This window comes from Saccostrea cucullata, unplaced genomic scaffold (assembly GCF_032062105.1).
Source record: "Saccostrea cucullata isolate Sc308-1 unplaced genomic scaffold, CSIRO_AGI_Scuc_v1 ctg3949, whole genome shotgun sequence".
In the NCBI taxonomy this organism is placed as follows: domain Eukaryota; kingdom Metazoa; phylum Mollusca; class Bivalvia; order Ostreida; family Ostreidae; genus Saccostrea; species Saccostrea cuccullata.
In genome coordinates, this window is record NW_026932603.1 from 1 (window position 1) to 25,016 (window position 25,016).

The following is a 25,016-nucleotide window of genomic DNA, read 5'->3' on the forward strand; positions in this document are numbered from 1 at the left end:
TGACGACTTGGTGAAGATTGGATTCATCAGAAATCATATGTTTACCTACACAAGCTGTGCACAGATTAACGAGACATGTATCACAGTGCATCCGTACCACGGCAGTGTTGCAAATGGCACAACGCATCACGTCCTGGGCACGGGGTCGGCCTTCCATTCTTTTAAATTAGTATAATACAAAAGGTCTGCAAAGGAAAATAAGAGAACATGATCTTAATTTTAAAAAAAGAACAAAAGACAATAGTCGGAACAAGTATATCTAATTTCATTTGTAGTAATTTTTATGTATCTAGATTGTGCTTTATCAAAATTTTATTTAAATTTTTTTTACCATAAGGGTTCTCAGGAGGCGTGAAAGAGAGTGTCACCTGATCCTACTTTGCATGTTGTTCCCAGGGATCCATGTGTGGTTTCTCTGTTTAAGCTTGTATATTACCTATATACTCAACAAAAAAAGAAACGCATACTATTTTACTCATCAGAGAAATTTTCAAAAATGTATTTGGAACAACTATCTTTTTCATCATTGGATACTTGTGACCTATTTAAAGGACAGCATGGGCTTTTAAAACCGAAATGTTGAATTATTTCCCTTGAGTAATCTTTATGAAAATAGTGTTTTACATGATTTCTTGTAAATTGAGGGTTTATTTTCATTATTATTTTGGATTTAGAGAAACAATTACCACTCCTATCAAACCAATACAGTATTTAAGATTTCATTGCAATCTTGATGCTGCAATGCGAAGCTAAGGATGAACGCAACCGGGCTAACGATGATGATAACTGGGGCTACGCAACAGGAGGTACTTTCCACTGCATTTGGTGTACATCAATCGGCTTCGCAGCGGTTAAACGTACGTCTCCAACAAGTAAGAAACAAGCTTGATAGACCAAAAACCGCGCGTTACCACACCCAGACAGGACCGTCAGACCCCCGTTCAGAACCTGTGCAATCGATTCAGAACTGTAGTACAAACTGCTGCTACAATTGCTGGTTGAAGAAATCAGCATAAAAGTACACAAATTGTTCACAAGAGTTCGAGAGGAGCTGGTATTCGTAAACTATTCCCCAACATTTGAAATCCACTAGCGCTGAGACGTTGCAAAAGACATGGATTGGTTAAAATGGTATGCTCCTAGAATTGATAGGCGACGACAATGACATCAAATTAACTTTTCAATATACAACCTAAGACATGTTTGATTTTTATCACGACGTGTACACCCTCTTAAATTGCTTTTAAATCATATAAGGCTTAAAGTGAAAACTTAGATGTCATGTTTAATCTGAAAATGTGTTTCTTTTTTCTTTTTTTTTTTTTTTGTTGAGTATAGAATTAATAAGGATTAGTTTATCTTTACGTATCTTTCTCATTGTGCGTATCACTGTGCTCATAAAAATTATATTTTAGGGCAGTCTTATTAGGTTCTGCAATTCGGACAACTTCGTCATTTTAAAGGGAGTTTCGTTTAATTTAAATTTATGAAGATGTGGACCCTAAACTTTGCGTGATAAGGGACATGGATCACACGAAGACGCCCTCTTACCCCCCCCCCCCTCGTACAATGCGATCAAGATTAAAAATTATGATATAATTGGGACCGGGTGCATGGAATCTAATTTTAAAGCCCCCTCACCCCTCATTTTTTTTAGAAAAAAATACTGTAATCCAAAAATGTACTAAGTATCTCTAAGTAAAAGAGAAATCAAAATAAGGTCTTACAGGAATTTTATGACAGAAAAATTAGAAAAATATTACCTTCACTGGGTTTACTCTCCTGGTGACCGTTATCTTCCGATGTCAGGTGATGTTTCTTTGTCGACCCACATAATATTGACACTTCCTGATTCTACCCCGATCACGAAGAAGGGATCCAAAATTTTATTTTTCTTTTATTTAAATTTTAAGCACATTTTACAACAATGTGTTGATAGCCACATATATATATACTAATACATTACAAAATATTTTTTTAAGCTTATTTCTGATATTAAAATATATGGTCTCCGATAATCAGATAGTCATATTTGTTTTGTAGAAACAAGGTTATGGGGCTTACGCAAACAAGATTAAGTATTAACATCTAGTAATATCTCTCAAATATTTTTCACTGACATGTTTATATACAGGACAATCAAGTAAAAAGTGTCTTTCGTCTTCAACAAGAGTTTTACAATGGATGCAAAATCTTTTTCCTCGGGAAATGACAGGATTACAATGATATCTACCTGTTTCTACATTCTTCTAAGATAAGAAAATTAATTTTTATGAAGTGAAAGACATAAATGTTGGATTTCCAATTTCTTAAGATCATGGATGAATAATGTAGGCCGTCATAGGCATCGGGAGGGGGGGGGGGGGTAAATATAACAATTGAAAATCAGGGTTAGGTTCCTCTAATTTTTTTGGATGGTTCCACCCCCCTCTCCGCACTTTCAATTTCCTTCCGATACTTATGGCCTAATCAAACAAATAAAATATGAATAGATGAAACCTATATACATTTATTTTGATAGATTCAGTTTATACTATATGTAGAAATAGAAGATGTCTACGTGTATATTGTGAGTTGGAATTAGCTTGATCCAACTCGTTGAAATGTGTAAATTCGCGAGGTTTGCAGTGCGAATATGCACAATTTTAAACGAGTTCGACAAAGCTATTACAAACGTTCTTTTTATTTTCATAGGATTCTCGTTTCAACAACTGAATAACACTACCGAGATGGAATCGAATTGAAAGGGGGAAGGGGGTATTTGAAAGAGTACTTATCAAGAAAAACATAGACAATCAAAGATTAAGAAGCTTACATCCACTAATGTTATCTATTTTAAAATAAGGAAAATAACATATAATTTTTTTCCTAGTAAGTGTGTGCATTCTGAGATCAATATCCATCAAGAAGTTTGGTTCCTTCTTTAGAAATGACCTGCTTCAAAAAAATCTGTCAGTTCAAACAACTGGAGCAAGTCTGAAAGTGTCAATCCTAAGATTCATCATCCAAGCAAGTTTAATTATAACAGCCATAACATATTTGAGCTAGTCCAAAAGCTTTATCCTAGTAATTCATCAAAAAAATTTATGTCAGAAACAGCATCCAAAGCTGGTCTGGAAGTCCCCATCAATAGATTCACTAGCCATACTAATTTGGTTATCGTACGGCTAGAATTTGTTCTAGAAAATAAAGGTCAGATCCAGCATCTGAAGCAAGTCTGTAAGTGTCCAACCCTCCATGAGTCATCAATACAAGTTTAATCCAGGTATGATTTATAGTTACTTGGGAATGGACCAGCTCCTAAAACTTGAATCTGGTCACTCATCTGGAGAATGTAGGTTAAATCCTTAGAGGTCAGTTCATCTTTTGCAATATAATATAATTTATATCCTGTAGATAACAAGCTGCAGATCTGTAGCGTTCTGTTTTTATATTTTTGTCTTTGACCATAGTCAAAGACAAATACATGCACATGTATATAGAACCAAAATGTGTCTTATGTCAAACGCTACAGATCTGCAGCTTATAGTAGATAACTAGATGATCAGTAAGATTTTGGAATTCTTATTTTCACACTTTTGCCATTACATTTTTCTAACAGCCTGGTTTGTGGAATTCATCTTCAGTTTTATAAAGAAGCTCAATTTCGGAATATAATTGGTAATTTCCTGTAGATGTGCAATATGGCTTCAGATTTTCATTTCGTTCCTTTATAAAAAAAAAAAAGTTATACTTTATGAACATAATGTTTTCAAAAATAAAAAAAAAATAAAACTGTTATAGATGCATTTATATTCATTATTTAATGGGTCAAAGTTTCAGTTAAAAGGTTAGGTACATGTACAATTGGCAATATACGATGTATTAAGCATATAGAGTTATTTACATATCACAATATTGCTTAAATAAACATACAGCAACTCTTTGTTCTTTGTATTATACAATAAATAATAAAGTTAGAAGAAATTTGAATTCTTTCCTTTCAACCTGCTACCACTTCCATCATATGAGTTTAAGCCACCTACATCTGAATTTATTATATAAGCATCTAATTTCAACTAAAAAGCGTATCCGCACCGAATAATTTAACATCTCACAACGTGTCTACTCTAGCTTATCTACACACCAGAAGGAAGAGGAAGGTATTCCCTATTACAATATAAAATTTTCTGACTCTTTAAAAAACATCACTCTCTGACTTTTGAAAAAAGAGTAGTATGCTTTTACAGCTAATTTTGTAAACATCTTTTTACTGGGAATTCGTTGAAATTTATAACAAAAGAGTGTAGCACTTTTCTCAGAAAATCCTGTATTAAATGTTTTTACAACAATAAATACACCAATAAGAATGAGAAAAGCTACATTTACATAAAATGATAATAATTAACACACAATTAAATCTAAGACTATCTTGAAGTTTCTGTGTCCGGCAAGCAAACATCTAATTATACACCCAAACAGTTCATTTAATCACATTTGTATTAACTTTCAAATAATGAAAATAATGATGACCTACCTGTAGATATATAAATACATGTCAATGAATGTTGATGAAAAGGTTTGGAGGAAATGAAGAATAAAATTGATTTGTATCTCCTAGAAATTCAATCTAAAAAAGATGAGACCAACATATCCTTATTTCCATTCATGAAAAAAACTTACTAACAGGCATGTTCACATTTCCATATGTTGTACATGAATGCAATGAACTAAAAAGCTAACAATGAAAGCAGCGCTTTAAATACATACTTTACTGGGACACATAGATACATGTAAGACACAGGCTTCAAAATCTATTATCACCCCCTTACTACAATTCCTGTAAAACATTTACAATGCTATATGAGTTAAAAACTTGAAATCATTGCCTGGACAGAATACATCCCTCAATAGAGTAGACACCTGCGGATTGCTATAAGGCGTTGGTCTTTTTCTCCGCTATGGATTCGCGGATCTGTCGGTCTAGCTCGGCGATGATTTTGTCCTGTGTGGAGTACACCCCTGTCCTGAGTAGCGTGTCCCTCTCCTCGATCAGACGCGTGATGTGGTCATCCAGACTGTAGTCCAGATCCGCCTTCAGGGGGTGCATCCCGTCCCTCGGGCTGTCCTCGGACACAAATTTACCCTTCTCTTCCTCAAGCTTCTTCAACCTAAAATAGTTGTGGTGAAATTATCAGTATGGCAGTTAAAACTTATTTCAAACAAAAAATGCTAACATGGTCAAAAAACCCAATTCAATTTTGTATCCAATTTTAAACAGCACATTATAAAACATGGTTATTTTTTTTTTATTTTCTGAAATTTCTTTAAATGGTACCATCTTACAAAATCAAAGCTCCCACCTGTTCCCTACACAACATACTTAGACAATTCTTTCCTGAGATAAATCTGAAGATTTAGCTACCATCTGTTCCCTACACAACATACTTAGAAAATTCTTTCCTGAGATAAATCTGAAGATTTAGCTACCATCTGTTCCCTACATAACATACTTAGACAATTCGTTCTTGAGTTCCTCCAGTTCTTTCTTCTCGGAGTTGACCACCTCCTTCTCCTCGGCCGCGAGATATCTCAGTCTCATGTGCTCCAGCTCCTGCTGCTGCCGTTTGAGCTCCGCCTTGGCCGAGGCCTGCTCTTTCTGTTTTAATCTCGCGAGCTCTTTCAGGGCACGCCCCCACTGCTGCTTATAGTGAAGCTTGGACTTTGACAGAGCATCTATCTTCCTCTCCAATTCCACCTAAGGGGAAATAACTCTCATTATTTCAAAGGCATGAAAATCAACTTAAAGCATTGATTTTTTTTATTTTCAAGTTTACCCTAGAAGTAAAGAGAGGTGATAATTTTTTACACCAGTTACTATTCTTAGAGTAAGAGTTGCGTAGTACTTTTTCTAACATAAGGAGTAAGAGTTACATAACTTTTCTAGCATCAGGAGCAAGAGTCATGTACCTTTTCTAGTGTTGGGAGTAAGAGTTACATACCTTTTCTAGAGTAAAATAAGAGTTGCCTACCTTTTCTAGAGTTAGACAACGAATACATACCGGTACCTTTTCTAGCGTTAGATGTAAGAGTTACGTACCTTTTCTAGTGTCAGTAGGTTGATTTCGGACTGAAGTCGGACCTCCGGTTTACTGTTCTGTTGTTCTTTATAAATTACAAACTCTTTCTCCAGACCGCGGTACTTCTTCTCCATCTCACTCAGCTGAAATCAAAAATCAAAGCAGAAAGGAATCAAAAATCTTAAGGGGGCCGACTATAGTTTTACTGTGTGAAAACTACAATAGCGAAACTTTTCATTTTTATACAGTATATAACTTACATTAACTTCGGTGTACATGCAAAGTTTGGGGGAAATCTACCATCCAGGTATTTTTGAGGGACCGTCTCAAAATACAGGTACATTTACTATAGGATTATATAGGGAAATGCCAATTTTTAGCACTTTAAAGCAAATTTTACAAATACTACAATGGACATTTTGTCCAAACTATAATATTTGATAAGTAATACTATATTATACAATATATGCAAGAAACACTAAATTCTACCATCTTGTTACCAGAGGGGGCATCTCAAAATGCAAAAAATTAGCAAATTTTACTATTTTTGTAGAGTAAATATTTACACAAGAGGCCCACGGGCCTTATAGGTCACCTGAGTATTGTGTAACAACTTTCAAACAATTAAATTTGGTTCGTGTTTAAACCTGAGGCCATGAAATTCACAATTTACAATTTTGAAAGAGGCACCATTGCATATCATAATTATTAACTTAGCATTCTTACTCTATTTACTTAATACCCAGAGGTAGATCAGAGTAACAAAGAGAAAATGCATTTCCACTTTATAACCAGTTGTGCACCTCACCCCAAAGGAACCACTGACCCAGGGCCACATATTTCAAAATTTTGCAAATTTTATCATAAAATGGTTGATTAATACCAAAGAGCAGATTTCAAAGCATTAATTTATTTTCAGGCTATGTAACCACCCCCCCCTTTGACCCTGGGGGCATTAATAACCACTTTTCTAGATGCACCTTTCTTCATCATAAATATATACTTGGATCATTGGCTTAAAACCCAAAAGCAAAGAAAAATATTTACAAAGAATAAATGTATTTTTACTATATAATCAATAGAGCCTCGACTTAACACCAGAACCCCTGACCCTGGGGCCATAAAATTCACAATTTTGGAAGAGGCACTCTTGCTCATCATAACTATGTGCTTAGTTAGTGTATTTAATACCCAGGAGCAGAGAAGAAGATTTTCAAAGAAATAATGCATTTTCAATATATAATCTATAGAGCCCCGCCCTAACACCAGAACCCCTGACCCTGGGGCCATAAAATTCACAATTTTGGAAGAGGCACTCTTGCTCATCATAACTATGTGCTTAGTTAGTGTATTTAATACCCAGGAGCAGAGAAGAAGATTTTCTAAGAAATAATGCATTTTCACTATATAATCTATAGAGCCCCGCCATAACACCAGAACCCCTGACCCTGGGGCCATAAAATTCACAAATCTGGAAGAGGCACTCTTGCTCATTATAACTATATGCTTAATTTGTTTATTAAATACCCAGGAGCAGAGAAGAAGATTTTCAAAGAAATAATGCATTTTCACTATATAATCTATAGAGCCCCGCCCTAACACCAGAACCCCTGACCCTGGGGCCATGAAATTCACAAATCTGGAAGAGGCACTCTTGCTCATCATAACTATGTGCTTAGTTAGTGTATTTGATACCCAGGAGCAGAGAAGAAGATTTTCAAAGAAATAATGCATTTTCACTATATAATCTATAGAGCCCAGCCCTAGCACTAGAACCCCTGACCCTGGGGCCATGAATTTCACAATTTTGGTAGAGGACTCAATGCTCATTACATTCAGGCCAATAGTTTGCTTGCTTGATGTCCAGGAGTAAAGAAGAAGATTTTTAAAGATTTCATTAATTTTAGTGGTTTTGGCCCCACCCCTCAGGCCCCAGGGGGGCGGGGACCATGAAATTCACAATTTTTGTTCCCCTCCACCCATAGATGCTGTATATCAAATTTGGTTGAAATTGGTTCAGTGGTTTCAGAGAAGAAGCTGAAAATGTTCAAATGTTAACACACGACACACGACGGACAACGGACGACAATGGACGAAAACGGATAGCAAAAGGTCACCTGAGTTACTCAGGTGACCTAAAAATATGACATACACAATGGATTCACATAAAAACATAATAAAAATATTTGAGATTTTCTCAAATTTCTATGTTTTACATTTCAAGAGCGTATGTTTATTACTTTTTCTTCAATAATATTTTTATTACCCCTTTCTTTAAGAGCTGCAGATTATCATAACGTCAAAAACACACTGCAACGACGTATACCTACCTATCAATTGCAAAATCGGTTAAAAAATCATTTATTTCAAATTGTAATTACATTTTTATACCTCTAATTTCTTAATTTTGTTTAATTTTAATAATTAAGCAAAAAAAAATTGCATTTGAACAGTAAATACGCTTCATTTTACTATGATGCGCGAAATATTGCGCAATGAAAACTATAGTCAGCCCCCTTAAGAGTTAAACCTCGTTATTTCAAACTTCATGGCACTGTCTGTATTATGGTGAAGCTGGAATTTTCTAAATTCTATGTGAATGATTTTCCTTACCTCATTTTTATATCGCTCCACAATACCCTCAATCTCTCGGACCTTCATTCTACAATAACATACACAAATTCAATAAAGAAAAAAAGAGACTGAAATAAATTGATTTTACTTACTAAAATTTTAAAATCAGCCATTAATAATTTTCATAGTTTTGATAAAGATGTAATGGATTACAATAGATAATTTCCAAGTGCTGTCAATTGTTATTAAATAGATCTCAATATTTGAAGGTATTAATTGTATTAAATTGTATCTTAAAAATAAACTCTGTCAAAGTTGAATTAATATGTGTTTCAAGACAAATGAAAACTTGCTGACAACACTGAATTTCCACACAAGAATTGTCTCTTTCCAAATTCTTTAGGCTTTTCAAGTTTCAACAATACCGAGAAACAGTAAGTCTAATATGAGCCAAAATTACAACAAAGGAGTGTTATGTTGCGGGATGCCTTTTGTTTTATGAAATGCTTACATTAACCTTTCCGTTTGATTGGACACATACACACAGAGCAATAAATACATGTAGTGATACATGTATTAACCTCTGCTGTTTATATTAACCTTTCCAGCTGATTAGACATTGATAAAGAAAGAAACAATAAATAGTGATATTAACCTCTATTGTCTACAATAAATTTCAATCTGATTGGACACTGATATAGACAGGGCAATAAATAGTGATATTAACCTCTACTGTTTACATTAACCTTTCATCTGATTGGACATTGATATAGACAGAAACAATAAATAGTGATATTAACCTCTGCTGTTTACACTAACTTTCCATCTGGTTTAACATTGATATAGAAAGAAACAATAAATAGTGATATTAACCTCTCCAGCTCCACCTGGTGTTGACAATCCTCCTTCATCCTGTGGGAGGCCTCTTTCATTTCCTGCAGTTTTCTGTCATGCTCTCTCTGTAACTCACCACGCTGTCTCATCACCTAAGTGATTATCAAACATGCATTACTACTAGAAGTCAGAAATGAACAAGAGGCCAAGGGGCCACAATGCTCACCTGAGCAACAAGCTAGAGGCCCATGGGCCACATTGCTCACTTGAGCACTGTGGCTTGGAATAAAAAAGCAGAAATCAGTTTATTATTGAAACATTTACACCCAAAAGTGGCCCAAACCAAACCTTAAAGGATTGAATCTACACTAACTAAGGATGCTTGCATATCTCTTTGACTACTTGTGGCTTTATTTCCCTTTCCATTTGAACTTACATTGTGCCCCACTCCCTCCCAAATAAAATATGACCAATCACACTTTGCAGTCCTTGAAAAATTTTTCCTATATATTCCTAAGTAAAACTTTGATCAGCCAATGTGGCCCCACCCTACCCCTGAGGGTCATGATTTGAACATACTTGAATGAATCTACACAACCTGAGGATGTTTCCATATAAAAATGACTGATCTTGGCTTTGCTATTCTTGAGAAGAAGATTTTTAAAGAATTAAGAATTTTCCTATATGTAAAACTTTGATTGGCCATTATGGACCCGCCCTACCCTTGGAGGTCATGATTTGAATAAACTTGAATCTACACTACCAAAGGATGCTTCCATATAAATATGACTAATCATGCCTTTACTATTCTTGAGAAGAAGATTTTAAAAAAAAATTTCAACAATGACTTTCATAACTCTCATGTTACTTTGTTACTTTGTATATACAGTTAATTCTCGATAAATCGCCACCTTTTGTAATTTAGAAATCATGGCGGTATAACGAATTTGGCGATGAATTGAATTTTCCATCTCTAAGGAAACAAGAAGAGTTACCGTCCTTAGAAATACTATTTAGCGTTTCTATTCTTATAATTACATGTACATGTATACATATAAAACATATTTCTAAATTTGAAAATACTTCAAGTAATTTTATGTACAATGTCGTTAAAACAAAATGTGCAGAAATAAAATAAAGACAAGTACATGTGTATGCATGTAAATCTGTATGTCTGATATTAAAAACAAGAGGCCCATGGGCCACATCGCTCACCTGAGAAGTTTTAACCATTCTGTTCTTTACCAGATTTCCCCCTTGTTATACATAATGCATCCCCACCCTACCCCACTGATCATAATTTAGACATTTTGAAATCTACACTAACCCATGATCCTTCCATGGGCACATATGTTTCAGCTTTTTTGGCCCAGTGGTTCCTGAGAAGAAGATTTTCAAAGATTTTTCCTATATATTTCTATGTAAAACTTTGATTCCCTATAATGGCACCGCCCTTCCCCCGGGGGTCATGATTCCTATAATTTAGAATTTACACTACCCTAGAATGCTTCTATATATATAAGCTTCACTTTTTCTGGCCCAGTGGTTCTTGAGAAGAAGATTTTCAAAGATTTTTCCTATATATTTCTATATAAAACTTTGATTCCAAATTGTGGCCCCGCCCTTCGCCCGGGGGTCATTATTTGAACAATTTAGAATCTACATTATACCAAGATGCTTCCACATAAGTTTCAGCTTTTCTGGCCCAGTGGTTCTTAAGAAGAAGATTTTCAAAGATTTTTCCTATATATTTCTATGTAAAAATTTGATACCCCATTGTGGCCCCGCCCTTCCCCCGGGGGTCATGATTTGAACAATTTAGAATCTACACTACCCCAGGGTGCTTCCACATAAGTTTCAGCTTTACTGGCCCAGTGGTTCTTGAGAAGAAGATTTTCAAAGATTTTTCCTATATATTTCTATAAAAAACTTTGATTCCCCATTGTAGCCCCACCCTTCCCCCAGGGGTCATTATTTTAACAATTTAGAATCTACATTATACCAGGATGCTTCCACATAAGTTTCAGCTTTTCTGCCCCAGTGGTTCTTGAGAAGAAGATTTTCAACGATTTTTCCAATATATATTTCTATGTAAAACTTTGATTCCCCATTGTGGCCCCGCCCTTCTCCCGGGGGTCATGATGTGAACAATTTAGAATCTACATTATACCAAGATGCTTCCACATAAGTTTCAGCTTTTCTGGCCCAGTGGTTCTTGAGAAGAAGATTTTCAAAGATTTTTCCTTTATATTTCTATATAAAACTTTGATTCCCCATTGTGGCCCCGCCCTTCTCCCAGGGGTCATGATTTGAACAATTTAGAATCTACATTATACCAGGATGCTTCCACATAAGTTTCAGCTTTTCTGGCCCAGTGGTTCTTGAGAAGAAGATTTTCAAAGATTTTTCCTATATATTTCTATGTAAAACTTTGATACCCCATTGTGGCCCAGCCTTCCCCCGGGGGTCATGATTTGTACAATTTAGAATTTACACTACCCCAGGGTGCTTCCACATAAGTTTCAGCTTTTCTGGCCCAGTGGTTCTTGAGAAGAAGATTTTCAAAGATTTTTCCAATATATATTTCTATGTAAAACTTTGATTCCCCATTGTGGCCCCCCGCCCTTCCCCCGGGGGTCATGATGTGAACAATTTAGAATCTACATTATACCAAGATGCTTCCACATAAGTTTCAGCTTTTCTGGCCCAGTGGTTCTTGAGAAGAAGATTTTCAAAGATTTTTCCTATATATTTCTATGTAAAACTTTGATACCCCATTGTGGCCCCGCCCTTCCCCCGGGGGTCATGATTTGAACAATTTAGAATCTATATTATACCAGGATGCTTCCACATAAGTTTCAGCTTTTCTGGCCCAGTGGTTCTTGAGAAGAAGATTTTCAAAGATTTTTCCTATATATTTCTATATAAAACTTTGATTCCCCATTGTGGCCCCGCCCTTCCCCCGGGGGTCATGATTTGAACAATTTAGTATCTACACTACCCCAGGGTGCTTCCACATAAGTTTCAGCTTTTCTGGCCCAGTGGTTCTTGAGAAGAAGATTTTCAAAGATTTTTCCTATATATTTCTATATAAAACTTTGATTCCCCATTGTGGCCCCGCCCTTCCCCCGGGGGTCATGATTTGAACAATTTGGAATCTACATTATACCAGGATGCTTCCACATAAGTTTCAGCTTTACTGGCCCAGTGGTTCTTGAGAAGAAGATTTTTTAATGACCCAACCCTATTTTTGTCTTTTCTTGATTATCTCCCCTTGCGAGGGGATATGTCCCTTCATTTTAACAATTTAAATTCCCCTTCACCCAAGGATGCTTTGTACCAAGTTTGGTCAAAATTGGCCAAGTGGTTCTTGAGAAGAAGTCGAAAATGTGAAAAGTTTACAGACGGACAGACGGACAGACAGACGGACAGACGGACGGACAGACGGACGACGGACAAAATGTGATCAGAAAAGCTCACTTGAGCCTTCGGCTCAGGTGAGCTAAAAAACATGCTGGGTCGATCGTCGTGATATATTGCTGACAGTACGTAAAATTATTTCTTGAAAAAATTCATTGTTTATGGCATCATTGTTAATGAAACGTTCACAGTTTATACCATATAATTATTTGTCAAGCAAACTTTGAATTGTTTATAGCAGAGATCATCAAAATAATATCGTATTCGGCGTACTATCGTGACTGAATGATTTTTATTAAACAGAAAACAAAATCATTATTATATAACAGTTCATACTAAAATTTTAATAAATTGTTTATTTAACTCTTATTTAATTATTTAATTGCATGTACTTTGTCTGGCTTTGCATGCTTTACAACAGGGATAGCGTCAACCAACTAGCCGCGCTTCACTGACCGCATGCACCTGTGGCGGTATATCGAGATAAATGACACTTAAAAATGGACGTTTGTTGTGAAAACAGGGTGGCGGATGGCGGTATGCGAATTCGGCGTTATAAGGAGAATTTTATATAGCAGGAAAAACGTTCTTGGGAAATTATGGCGGTATTGCGAAAATGGCGATGAATCGAATGGCGATAATTCGAGAATTGACTGTATACTATCATTCCAATACAGCGTGTCATTTTGTTAGATCAAGTGTGCAAAATTTCCACATTTTGATCACCACATTACACATTGATTGGAATGTTTGATTTCTATGAAATGATTACTATACTTTGCATATAAAATTGAGAATCCACCAAAACACTAATAATACTGACCAACTGCATTGAAAGATAAAATGTTTATGAGGATGGCATTTGTAATACTGGTAAGTCTCATTTGAAATATTTGATCACACATTATGGCCCCACCCTTGCTCCAGGGGTCATGATTTGAAAAAAACTTGAATCTACACAATGAGTCTAGAATCTATGAGGATACTTCCACCTAAGTTTCATCTTTCCTGTCCCACTGGTTCTTGAGCAAAAGATTTTTAAAAAACACCATTAATTTATGACTAATTCATAAATACCTCCCCTTGGAAGAGGGTATGACCCTTCATTTGAACAAACTTGAAACCCCTTCCCCCAAGGATACTTTGTAGCAAGTTTGGTTGAAATTGGCCCAGTGGTTCTTGAGAAGAAAATGAAAATGTGAAAAGTTAATGATAATGACAGACAACGGACAAATTTTGATATGAAAAGCTCACGAGCCTTTGGCTCAGGTGAGCTAATAATATGTAAGTATCCTATAACTAGGAATGAAAAGCTAGAGCATTTTGAAAACTACCTGCCTGGATGCAGATAATTTTAAAAGCATAAGGTTTACAATGTATTAAATAATTTCGAATGAGAATCAGTTGCCATGGAATCAACATTACCTCTTGTTCATTGGCTGCTAACTGTTTTTCTCTCTTCTGTAAATCTAACAAAGTTTTCCTTAATTTCTCCTCAGACTGGGTGTATTCTGCCATCTATAACAAAATGATTAAGTCAGGTGTCATTCCCTCAACAAATGGTTAATAAATCTTCCCATTATAGGAGAATTAATTTTATAAATATCAGTTTTCAAAATTTATAATGCATAATCAAATGAACATACATCGCAAGTTTGTAAGTGATCTTTTCTGTAAAAATACCACCCTTTCTAGACAAATAAACGAACAATAAAGTGAGTCCTATGTGTCCACCATCATAAAAGCTTGTTCATTTCTTTTATATTTTTATTGATTGAAGTAAACCTACATTGTTTTTCATGATAATTCAGTACCTTGTCCATCTCTATTACGTTTTATGTATAGTTATCTTGTATTAACCTACTTTCTTTTTCATGAGATTTTCCCTTGTCCATTTCTATTATGTAGTACACTTACTTTCTTTTTCATAATTATTTCCCGCTCTCTGTCCCTCTTCTTCCATTCCTCTGCTAAGGCCTTCATGTACATGATTTCTTTCTGCTTCAGCTGTTAATCCAAAGCGATTGAATTAATAAAATGTTTGAAAAAGCCTAAAGATTTTTTTAAAAAAATGGTTTTAAATGCATGTAATGTGATAAAAAAAATCCCTAACCTGGTTTTCAAACATCTGTTCCTGCGATTCCTTCCACATTTCCAGTTCCACAGCTGCCTGATACTCCGCAGTCTTGCGGGGCTCCTCGGGACTTACTGGTCTCTCTGTCACCTTAGGAGATCGAACTGGGGAACTTAACACAGGCTAGGGGAAAAATCAAGAAGAGAGTATTGTTACCTCAAAATTTAAAAGTGGAACAATTTTAGGAAGTTATTTATCACATTCAATACAGGTTGGTTGAGATGGTTCACATGTAGGAGAGATAACTTTACGAGGGTCTGAATACCTGTGGTGGCCCCTCCTGTTGGACGACAATTTGCTGTGCTGTGATTGGTCCCCAGTCCTCCAGACACAAAACAAAACAAACCTCACCCACCTTCTGATGACCACTATAAAAAATGACAATGCACAATGAACTTTGGCAAAACTTTCCTTTAAGATTCAGGTAATCAATTTGCTTACAATTGCTTAATTTTCATTTCAAACTTAAGTTCATCTGAATTTGACACATGAAGACTTTTAAGTGGAAAATATATAACCAAGACAGATTCTTATTATATTTTGAAACTGAAAATAAAAGTCTTCTGCACAAAAGTGTCAAATTTCCAACTATTACACAGGTGTTTACCTGTCATTAGCTGTAATCGCCAGTCTGTCGTGAAATGTCTGCCTCCACCCAGGGGTACCTGTGTTACTCTGAAATAAAATCATCATCAAGTCAGTCATACTCCAGGATTATAACAATTAAAATCATCAAGTCAGTCATACTCCAGGATTATACACATTTATGTATTCAACATCTCCATAACAAGGAGAGACAAAAACAATATCCTTCATAAATGTTATTCCACAAACTGATCTTATAATCAACCTTTTTTATTTAAAGAAAGAGAGCTGATAGGGGAGAAGCTTGGAATATTATTCTGTTTGTTCTTGAACGTTCAACAAGTTGCTTACCAATTGTTTTATTTTATCTGATGTACAAATGTGTGAATATAAAGGCGAAAAATTCATATCACCATCATTCAATTATACTCCATGGTTATACATATTTTTTACGAGTACCCGGTTAACCGGTTAACCGTCGAACGATGCGAGTATCGGTTAGTAAAATTGCTATTCGGTTACTCGGATAAAATGCATCTTATATGGTTAATAGCTGAAAAATGAAATGTTAATTTGTTTTTAAGCATACAAATAAACATTTCTCTAATTTTCTTTACCGTTAGATTTAATGATCTACATGTATTGTTTCACTAATTAGGATTGATTGGTTTTCACACTTAATTGATAGCTTTGATTGCCAGCAGGTTATACAAGTTTTGAAGACCCAAGTTATAATTACCTCATTAAATAATTTAACAAGATGCCGCCAAACATATGTATATATATGCATATGTATAGCTTGGAAGTATTTTAAAAGAACAGCTGAGGGCATACATGTACTTGTAAAATGTAATTAATGTGAATTAGAGTTATCGTGACTTCAAATTTTTTAATAATTATTCTCCTTGATCGTGACATATATCGGGGGTTGAAAAGTAAAACATTGTAAAAAAGCGTGAAACATTGAATATTTATTTTTTTCTGATTTGAATTTTTTGATTATAGTTATATATAAAATTCAAGATATTGCGTGCGTGCTCTTTTTAAGTTTATAAATAAAGTTAATTCACAATACCTCTGTGTTTTGTTAGAACCGATGAGTAAAAGATGAGATAAATGATACATATGAATAAATCATCCGAGTAACCGGGTACTCGATCGGAAGATTGAGCGAGTAACCGGTTACTAAAAATCGTCCGATTTGCCAACACTAATATTTTTTATTTATTTTTCCTAATGTACAAATGAATAGTTTATACAGAGAGAAAATGACACGTACGGAGACTCTGAATTTATCGGTGGTGATGATTTGATCAAGGGGAAGTCGCCCTGAACCAACCAATACGTCCTGGGAGAGCTGCTTGTCTCGGTGCCACACCTCTATCATCAGGGGGACCCTGTACAAGAATTAGCAGTAATATACCACAGGAATTCTCTAGGCAGATCATAAAAGGATCACTTGATTACATGATATTTAAATATTAACTCAAGATGCACAAAAAAATCAAAGATACATCTCTGAATTCTCAATCAAAATTACTGTAAAACCACTTTTATTCCCCATGCGAGAAATTTTTGCGAAAGCCCCATCTTCGTGAATATTTCTCACCATGTACCAGTCTTCAACATCTCTTTGTTAATTGATTAACAAAAGATCAAAAAATGGCTTGAAAATGAATTGCCGTAAACAAATTTACCCCCAGTAAATCGTGAAATTAAGTTATTGTGAATAAAAAATGGTTTACGGTATTAGTGTGTAAATTAATGTCATTCAGGATTTTAATGCTTAGAAGCAGCATTCCATTTTAACTCTCTTTGGTAATCCTTAGCTTATAATACATATAATGGCTAAAGAAAATAGAGCATGGTGCAATTTTATTAATGCTTAAAACATCTAACAACATCCCACTGAGGGTAACGTCAGAGGTTCGGAACAGTTCTAGACTTATTCGCTTCAAGAATATACAATTAATGATTTTGCAGGTGACGATTTGATTGATACAGTTTGACCTATGACACGATCCTCAATGGGATGTTGTTAGATGTTAGTGTAGCGAGCATGAGAGCGGATCTATCATCTAATTTTAATTAGATTGCAATATCTGAGCATCTTCTGATATTTTTTGCTACAAATTGTATATCATGTATATGGGAAAAACTTTAGTAACTGCCTCTGCAAATCCAGTTTACCTGTGGGAAGTAATTCTGTAATTCTACAAATCAGTTTACCTGAGGAATGTCTCCTGTAGCTGCTGTGTGGTACAAGCGAAATCAAACGCACAGAAGGACTGCGGGAGAATAACCTCCGTACCCTTCCTGATCTCGACAGGAGGGTTTGTCAAAATTGGAGCAGCACTTCCGAAAAAGGGGTAGGAGTATCTTGAATACAAACAAAGGATCAATAAATCTATATATACAATGATTACTTCACCAACATGAAATTCTAGAGATAAAAAAGATTAATACTTCAAGTAAAAATATTCTGACACATCCTGAACTGGAAAGAATATCATGTCTTACCTTTGCTAAAAATAGTGATTCCTTAACTGTATAATTGCACAGTTTATGATTTACCTGATAAATACATTGAGTGTAGAGGTATTGTGGACGTCCTTGATGCTGCGGAGGTCGATGGAGAAGGTGAAGTGGTGGGCCTGGGGCGGGATGGCCAGGTGTGTGGAGGTGGTGGTCTGACTGTCCACTGTAAAATAACGAGACATGTGGGGTACAGAAAGGGGGAAAACAACAATAAACATGTGGGGTACTGAAAGGGGGGAAATTTCTCTTGTTAGTCTGAAGGACAGAAAATGAGTTATATAATGATTTTATCATCTAACAAGAGGCCCATGGGCCACATCGCTCACCTGAGCACCAAGGGTAGGACTAGTATAAAATGGCTTTTTATTGTAAAGTTTAAATCCAAAAGTAGTCCCATGACCAATCATGGATTTGCTATTTTTTAGAAAATGATTGAGAAGAAGATTTTTAAAGAATTTTCCTATATATTTCTATGTAAAAGTCGGCCATTTTGGGGCCGGGGGTCATGATTTGAACAAACTTGAATCTACACTACCTGAACATGCTTCCATATCAATATGATGTGTGTGAAGATTTTTAAAGAATTTTCCTATATATCTCTATGTAAAACCTTGGTTGGCCATTTTGGCCCCGCCCTACCCCCGGGGTCATGATTTGAACAAACTTGAATCTACACTACCTGAGCATGCTTCCATATATATATGATGAATTATGGCTTTGTCATTCTTGAGAAGAAGATTTTTAAAGAATTTTCCTATATATTTCTATGTAAAACCTTGCCATTTTGGGGTGAACAAACTTGAATCTACACTACCTGAGCATGCTTCCATATAAATATGATGAATTATGGCTTTGTCATTCTTGAGAAGAAGATTTTTAAAGAATTTTCCTATATATTTCCATGTAAAACTTTGGTCGGCCATTTTGGCCCCGCCCTACCCCCATGGGTCATGGAACAAACTTGAAATACTTTCTCCATATATATATGATGAATTATGGCTTTGTCATTCTTGAGAAGAAGATTTTTAAAGAATTTTCCTATATATTTCTATGTAAAACTTTGGTCGGCCAGGACCCCCGGGGGTCATGATTTGAACAAAGATCTACAATGAGGATGTTTTATATACATGAGAAGAAGATTTTATTTCTTGAATCCCCTTAAAGGAACTTTGTGGCAAGTTTGGTTGAAATTGATGTGAAAGAAAAGTTTGGATCACGCCGGACAAAATGTTACATGTACCAATGATGTGAGATTTGGATCACATTACTTTTTTCAAAACGATAGCAAAAGCAAGCTCTTTTTAGTCATTGTATTATGGTTCTAAAAGTAGAAATTTGAAAAATCAATCTTTTTAACCAGTTAACAAACCAGATTGATGTACATACCCGGATGTGACCTGACTGGACTGCGGGGACTTTGGGGAGCACCTGCTGGTTTCTCTGTAGATTTTTTAGCACCTTCTAAAATTAAAAATAAAACAAAGGTGAAGGTGTGCTTAAATGGATGAGAATCAGTCAGTCTTTCAAAAATATTCAATTTGACTCTAGATAAAGATGTGCTTTAAAATGTACAATCATGTACATTTCTTAACCTTCATAAAGTGTGTTTTTCTATAACCTCAACATCTGTTTTTTTTATCCTCATTTTTAACCTATTTATAGGTTTTCCCTATTTTTTTGAAGTAAAAGTAATATGCAGGTATAATATGAGTAAACTGTACATCCAAATACACTCACTTTCCTCCTCAAAGCTGCTGACAAACTCCTGCGTGTTATTTCCATCCTCGAAATCATCCTCGTAATCATCTGCCTCCTTGACTGGTTCTGGCTTGGCTGGTTCCTGGGGTCGGTCCCTCGGTTTGGCTGGTGATCGGTCTTTCTTGGTTTTGGCTGCTGGGGATGCTGATCCCCTGGGCGGGGACACATCACGCTCCTTGACAGGGGAGCCTAACACTTTAGTTTCCTGAGCGTCATTCTTGCCAGTAGAGGATATCACCTGAAATAAATACAATCTTTTACTACAATGGAAATGTTTTATTCAAATGCACTCGTATCTATCATTTAACACAAATACATGTGTTATATAAAATTAGTCTATATATCTTATCTGTTTTGTAGCTACTTTACTTTAAATGCTACAGATTTGAGTGGAAGCAAATAAGTATTATTTAAAATAATCAGAAACTTTCATTTTCATTGCACCATTACAGATTATCAAGATCCTACCATTTCCTCTTTCCTCAGTACAATAGAGACCCCCACGGTGGGGGCCAGATCCCCGGGGGCGGGGGTGATCTGTTGCTTGGTTTTGTTTGGGGGAACCAGCTGGAAGGAACCCTCAATGGAGACTGGCTTCATATAGATTTCTGTACTGTTTTTGACTAGAAGATCTTTGAGAGGAATCTCACAGCTCCCTAAGGATTGCTCTCCACAACACAAATGTACCTGAAGAAATAAACATCAGTATTAACAATGACTGCTGACTACACAACACAAATGTATCTAAAGAAATAAACATCAGTGTTAACAATGGCTGCTGACTACACAACACAAATTTTTTTAAAGAAATAATCATCAGCGTTAATAATGACTGCTGATTCCACAACGCAAATGTATCTGAAGAAACAAAAATCAGCATTGTCATTGAATGATGACTCCACAATACATTAAACAGTTAAAGTATATCATTGAGGGAGTCAGCAAAATTCTGGTTCCCCCCAGACTGGCCCAAGGCAAGTCAATTTCCCAAGGTGCTTCCAATCTTGGTTCATTCATATACAACATGAAAAGTAAGATTTTGATTGAATCCATTTCTATTATTTATAGCTAAGTTAAGTGTCCTTTACTAATTTTTTTTCTGAAGCTCTTTCTGGACATGTAATAAAACCGTTAATTTCCCTCACAATCGCTTCTATATATAGCTATGACAACATACCTGGATACCAGGCTGGCAGGAAAAGAAGGCCCTCAGTGTATCTACGTTACTCCGGATTTTAACAGAAGCTCGTTCTGCAGGAAAGTTAGGATTAATTAAATCGTGGAAAGTCTCGTTAGTCACATCGTTTCCCAGGAGGGAGAAGTAAAAGAAGTAACCATTGGCTGTCACAGGGAGGGGCTGGGAACTTGGAATCAGCTGAAAATAGATTGACTCATTACTCACAAATTGAACGGTGGATTACCAATTACAAATACATAATGTACTTTATACTTTAAATGTATTTATACATAAATGTTAACATTGTGCTTATTTAGAGGGACTTTTAGACAAGCATCAAATTTTATACATAGGCTAAAATTCTGTGTATGATGAAATAAGATGAAAATATAAGAATAACCAAAGTTAAAAGAATAGTTTCATTAAACATGTTAAATGTAAGAAATACCTGAGTTAAGTTTGCAGCCTGTGCGATAGTGACAGATAGGACAAACTGTTCTTTACATTTAAGTTTGGAACCAATCTGATAATAGCCCTCAGCTTCGTTAAGTAAGGGTTGTAAGTGACGAGGGTCCGCCCCCAAGTTCTGTGTGTCCTCAAGTACTGCAATATATAACCGAGTATTGGTATGGAATATTCATTACATTCAATAGAAATATTAAGTCATTCAAGAAGAGGAAATTTCATTTAATACTTATGTCAAATACAATGGAAAAGCACAAAAACAATGAAAACAAACAATTTTAACAAAAACAAAATGTTAAGAACTCATCCTAACTGAGGTCTCCAGACAGCCAATTTATGAATTAAAAGGGGTAGCATTGTTTCTGAATGACTGTGTTATTTTCATTACCCCGGTACTTAATTGAAAGAAAAACCACCAGAACACCAAATTTTAATGACATTTCATGGACACTTTCTTTCTATTTTTTTTCAATTCTAATGGCCCAGTCCCTGAACTAAAAAGTGGTGTTAAATTCCCAAATCTAAAAGAATAGAACAACAATAACAGTAAATCTAAATAAACAATGCAGCAATCACTGATACTTGTGGGGGTCTGAGTCTCCATGCTATAAGTTGCTCTTGGGTCACGTTCTATTACTGTAATTACATGCAAAACTAAATAGTGATAGTTTTAAAAAAGAATTTAAGGTAAAACCTACGCGTTATAATACAGTGACACATAGACAAAAATTGGACCTGAGTTAAAGAATCACTCTCTAGTTTGTAGAGCATGCCAGGACATCAATGACAGTTGGAAATGTGGAATAATTTGCATAACAGGTGAAGCCCATTTTGCATAAATTATCCAACATTTCCAACTTAGTTGATGACCCTGGCATACTCTACTAACTAGACAGTGATTCCTTATACGTGTTATATTTCCATTTCGTTATGAAATAAAATTGTAAATTTAGATTTTGAAAATGTAGACTAATAAATTTCCATTACATGAGGCCTCCCATGTCAATATCAATAGTAACTGCCATCTGACGCTATATACAAGGAGATTTGCATGCATACTAGGTCTCCTTAGCTCCTAATCCATCGTTAAACAAAATTTACATTCCGGTAGAATGATCAAGAAATCAAGTTATCACAAAGAAAACAAACAGAAATGGAAATATCATATACCTAGTAGTGTATAAGCCCTGATACAGGCATTTGGACTGGGTGAGACAGAGCCTCAGAACTGGGGCTGAGATATCTCTGTCTCGGCCTGTTGTCAAGGAGCTGTCTCACACTCAAATTTCAAATCATTAATTCTGTTTAATTTGTGTGCTTGCCTATACTTACACCTAACAGGTGCAATACAATACTTACACCTAACAGGTGCTTGGCTATACATGCACTTACACCTGACAGATGCTCGCCATTGCTCAGCAATATTTACAATGGACAGGTGTTTGGCTGTACATGTACTTACACCTGACAGTCAGATACTCAACAATACTTACACCTGACAGGTGCTTGGCTATACTTACATCTAGCGGGTGCATCCTTGGCTTTAAAGCTTGTTTCCTGTTCACCATTTTTATCGTTTTCTAAGTAAATAGCTAACCGAATTTCTGTTTTATTTTTGCTGTATTTCGAGTGTAGAAGTGGATACCATTTTGGAGTCTGGAAAAAAATTCTCAATCTTCATGTGCTTTTCATGCATGAGAAGTTCAACATAGATTTTAGTTATTAAATATAAAACAAATGAACATGAGCAGGAATTCCATGATGACTTTAAAAGCAATATTAAAAAAAATACATTCTATCTTAAAATCAGCCTTTAAAATCCAAATGAATGTGCATTTTCATATAGGAAACTTTAAAAAACAATGATCAGAAGATCTACTACACCTGTTTTGTTGTAACTGATCTTAGATCCAGCACAACATATCCTATGGCCTCCTTAAAGGTGGATGAACTATCACATGCATAACACTGAATTTTAATGGACGTCCTCTGCAGTCTGTGTTGCTGTAGACCTTTTTTGTCGAGCTCCCAGGCCAGTTCCTGGGTGAAGTTTGGAGTTTCTGTGTGATCTACCGAGTCAGTGGACAAAAGCTCCCCATCAAAACGGGCCTCGGTGATTATCTTGTGTTTTGGTCGCTTAGGGAATCTTCTTCCTACCATCAAAAACAAATATTTAAAATAATTTTATATTCTATTTTAAACATATCAATATATATACGTAAAATGCTCAAATATCCTGTGAACAACTTACTGGAACATGACAAAGGGCGTTTCTGCAGTTGGCATGTATTAATTTATATTTATGAATACATTTTTTTCAAATTAAGGGGGCCAGTAAAATTGTTGGTGGGCCAGTAAATTTAGACAATTCCCTGGTCCTGCAAGCCAGTAAGTTGAAAGTTTTGAAGACTGACTAAGTGTGATCATCATGATCATGGTGATATGCAGTAATCAACATTTAAGAAAATTACAGAGAAGAGAAATGAGCAAAATGTGAAAGTATTCTGACAAAGTCTGTAGAATTGTACAAAATGAACTGTGCTTGCACTTAGGGTTTCATCCTCGAACATTTAAAAATATTAATGTAATTTTGCATATAAAATAAATAATCATTTTCTTTGAGTTGATTCATAATTTCTCTTTAACTTTTAAAAATCAAAGCAACTTCTTAGTTAATCATAACCTATGTGTTTGTTTTTAATGATATTTTACATCAAACTAAAAATAGAGGAAATTCGAGAAATATTCGAAAACTTCTTTAATGTAACCATACATTCTATTTCCTTTAGATACGCTTAAATATAACACATTACGAATTTCCATTAATGTTAAATGAGTGAGAATATTTAAACTGAAACAAAATTCCCAGCTGCTGCCACATTGAAAACGAGCACAGACCTGTCGGTTAGGTATGCATATCATTTTTAGAATGATTAAAATCTCAAAACCTACCCTCTAGGACAGATATTACAACAAGGAATTTGTCTTTTTCAACCATTGTTTTCTGAAATCAATAAACGTCGATTATTTTGTCAGTAGCAAATCATTTTAGAAAGAGAAATTCTTTTCTTTCAAATACGGCGGCCATGGTTGTAAACATTCCATCGGAACTCCTCTAAAATTTTGTTTTGAATTCAGTGAATTTTCGTTTCCGGATTAATTTGGATTCTCTTCTCTTTTTTGCCCCTGTAAACAAAGTTTCGCGGTATATAGTTTTTGTCATGTCGGTCTGTCTGTCTGTCCGTCTAGCTGTCTGTCTGTTTGTCCGCAAATACTTCAACCTTGCCCATAACTTTTGATTTAGTGGAGCTGTGACTTTCATATTTCACACGACATGTAACCTTTCTTTGGGTACCACCAAATTTGACCTATTGACCTTGGATTTTGACCCACTTTTGCACAAATATTCCAAGCTTTTACTTTGGCCATGACATTTATATTTCACGTATGTATTCTTTCAATCCTTTGTGGA

At 35.4% G+C, this 25,016-nt stretch overlaps 1 protein-coding gene across 2 annotated transcripts; it reads right to left on the reverse strand.

Moving 5' to 3' along the window:
* Positions 1-3,791: 3,791 nt before the first annotated feature.
* Positions 3,792-24,643, reverse strand: LOC134235576 (centrosomal protein of 120 kDa-like). 2 transcript variants are annotated; one of them, XM_062717708.1, is made up of 22 exons: positions 24,497-24,643; positions 23,429-23,697; positions 23,065-23,200; positions 22,127-22,180; positions 21,528-21,682; positions 21,080-21,277; positions 20,371-20,589; positions 19,882-20,140; positions 19,531-19,605; positions 18,181-18,307; positions 17,836-17,985; positions 16,886-17,003; positions 15,629-15,696; positions 15,287-15,389; positions 15,001-15,144; positions 14,805-14,894; positions 14,313-14,405; positions 9,507-9,619; positions 8,673-8,721; positions 6,080-6,202; positions 5,493-5,737; positions 3,792-5,150 (listed from the first exon to the last, which is right to left on the reverse strand). In XM_062717708.1, exons 1-22 carry the CDS (start codon positions 24,540-24,542, stop codon positions 4,913-4,915), a joined length of 3,072 nt encoding a protein of 1,023 aa, XP_062573692.1. In that variant the 5' UTR covers positions 24,543-24,643; the 3' UTR covers positions 3,792-4,912. The 2 variants fall into 2 exon arrangements, with proteins under 2 accessions (XP_062573692.1, XP_062573693.1); XM_062717709.1 differs by lacking the exon at positions 22,127-22,180.
* Between the last annotated feature and the right edge of the window lie 373 nt (positions 24,644-25,016).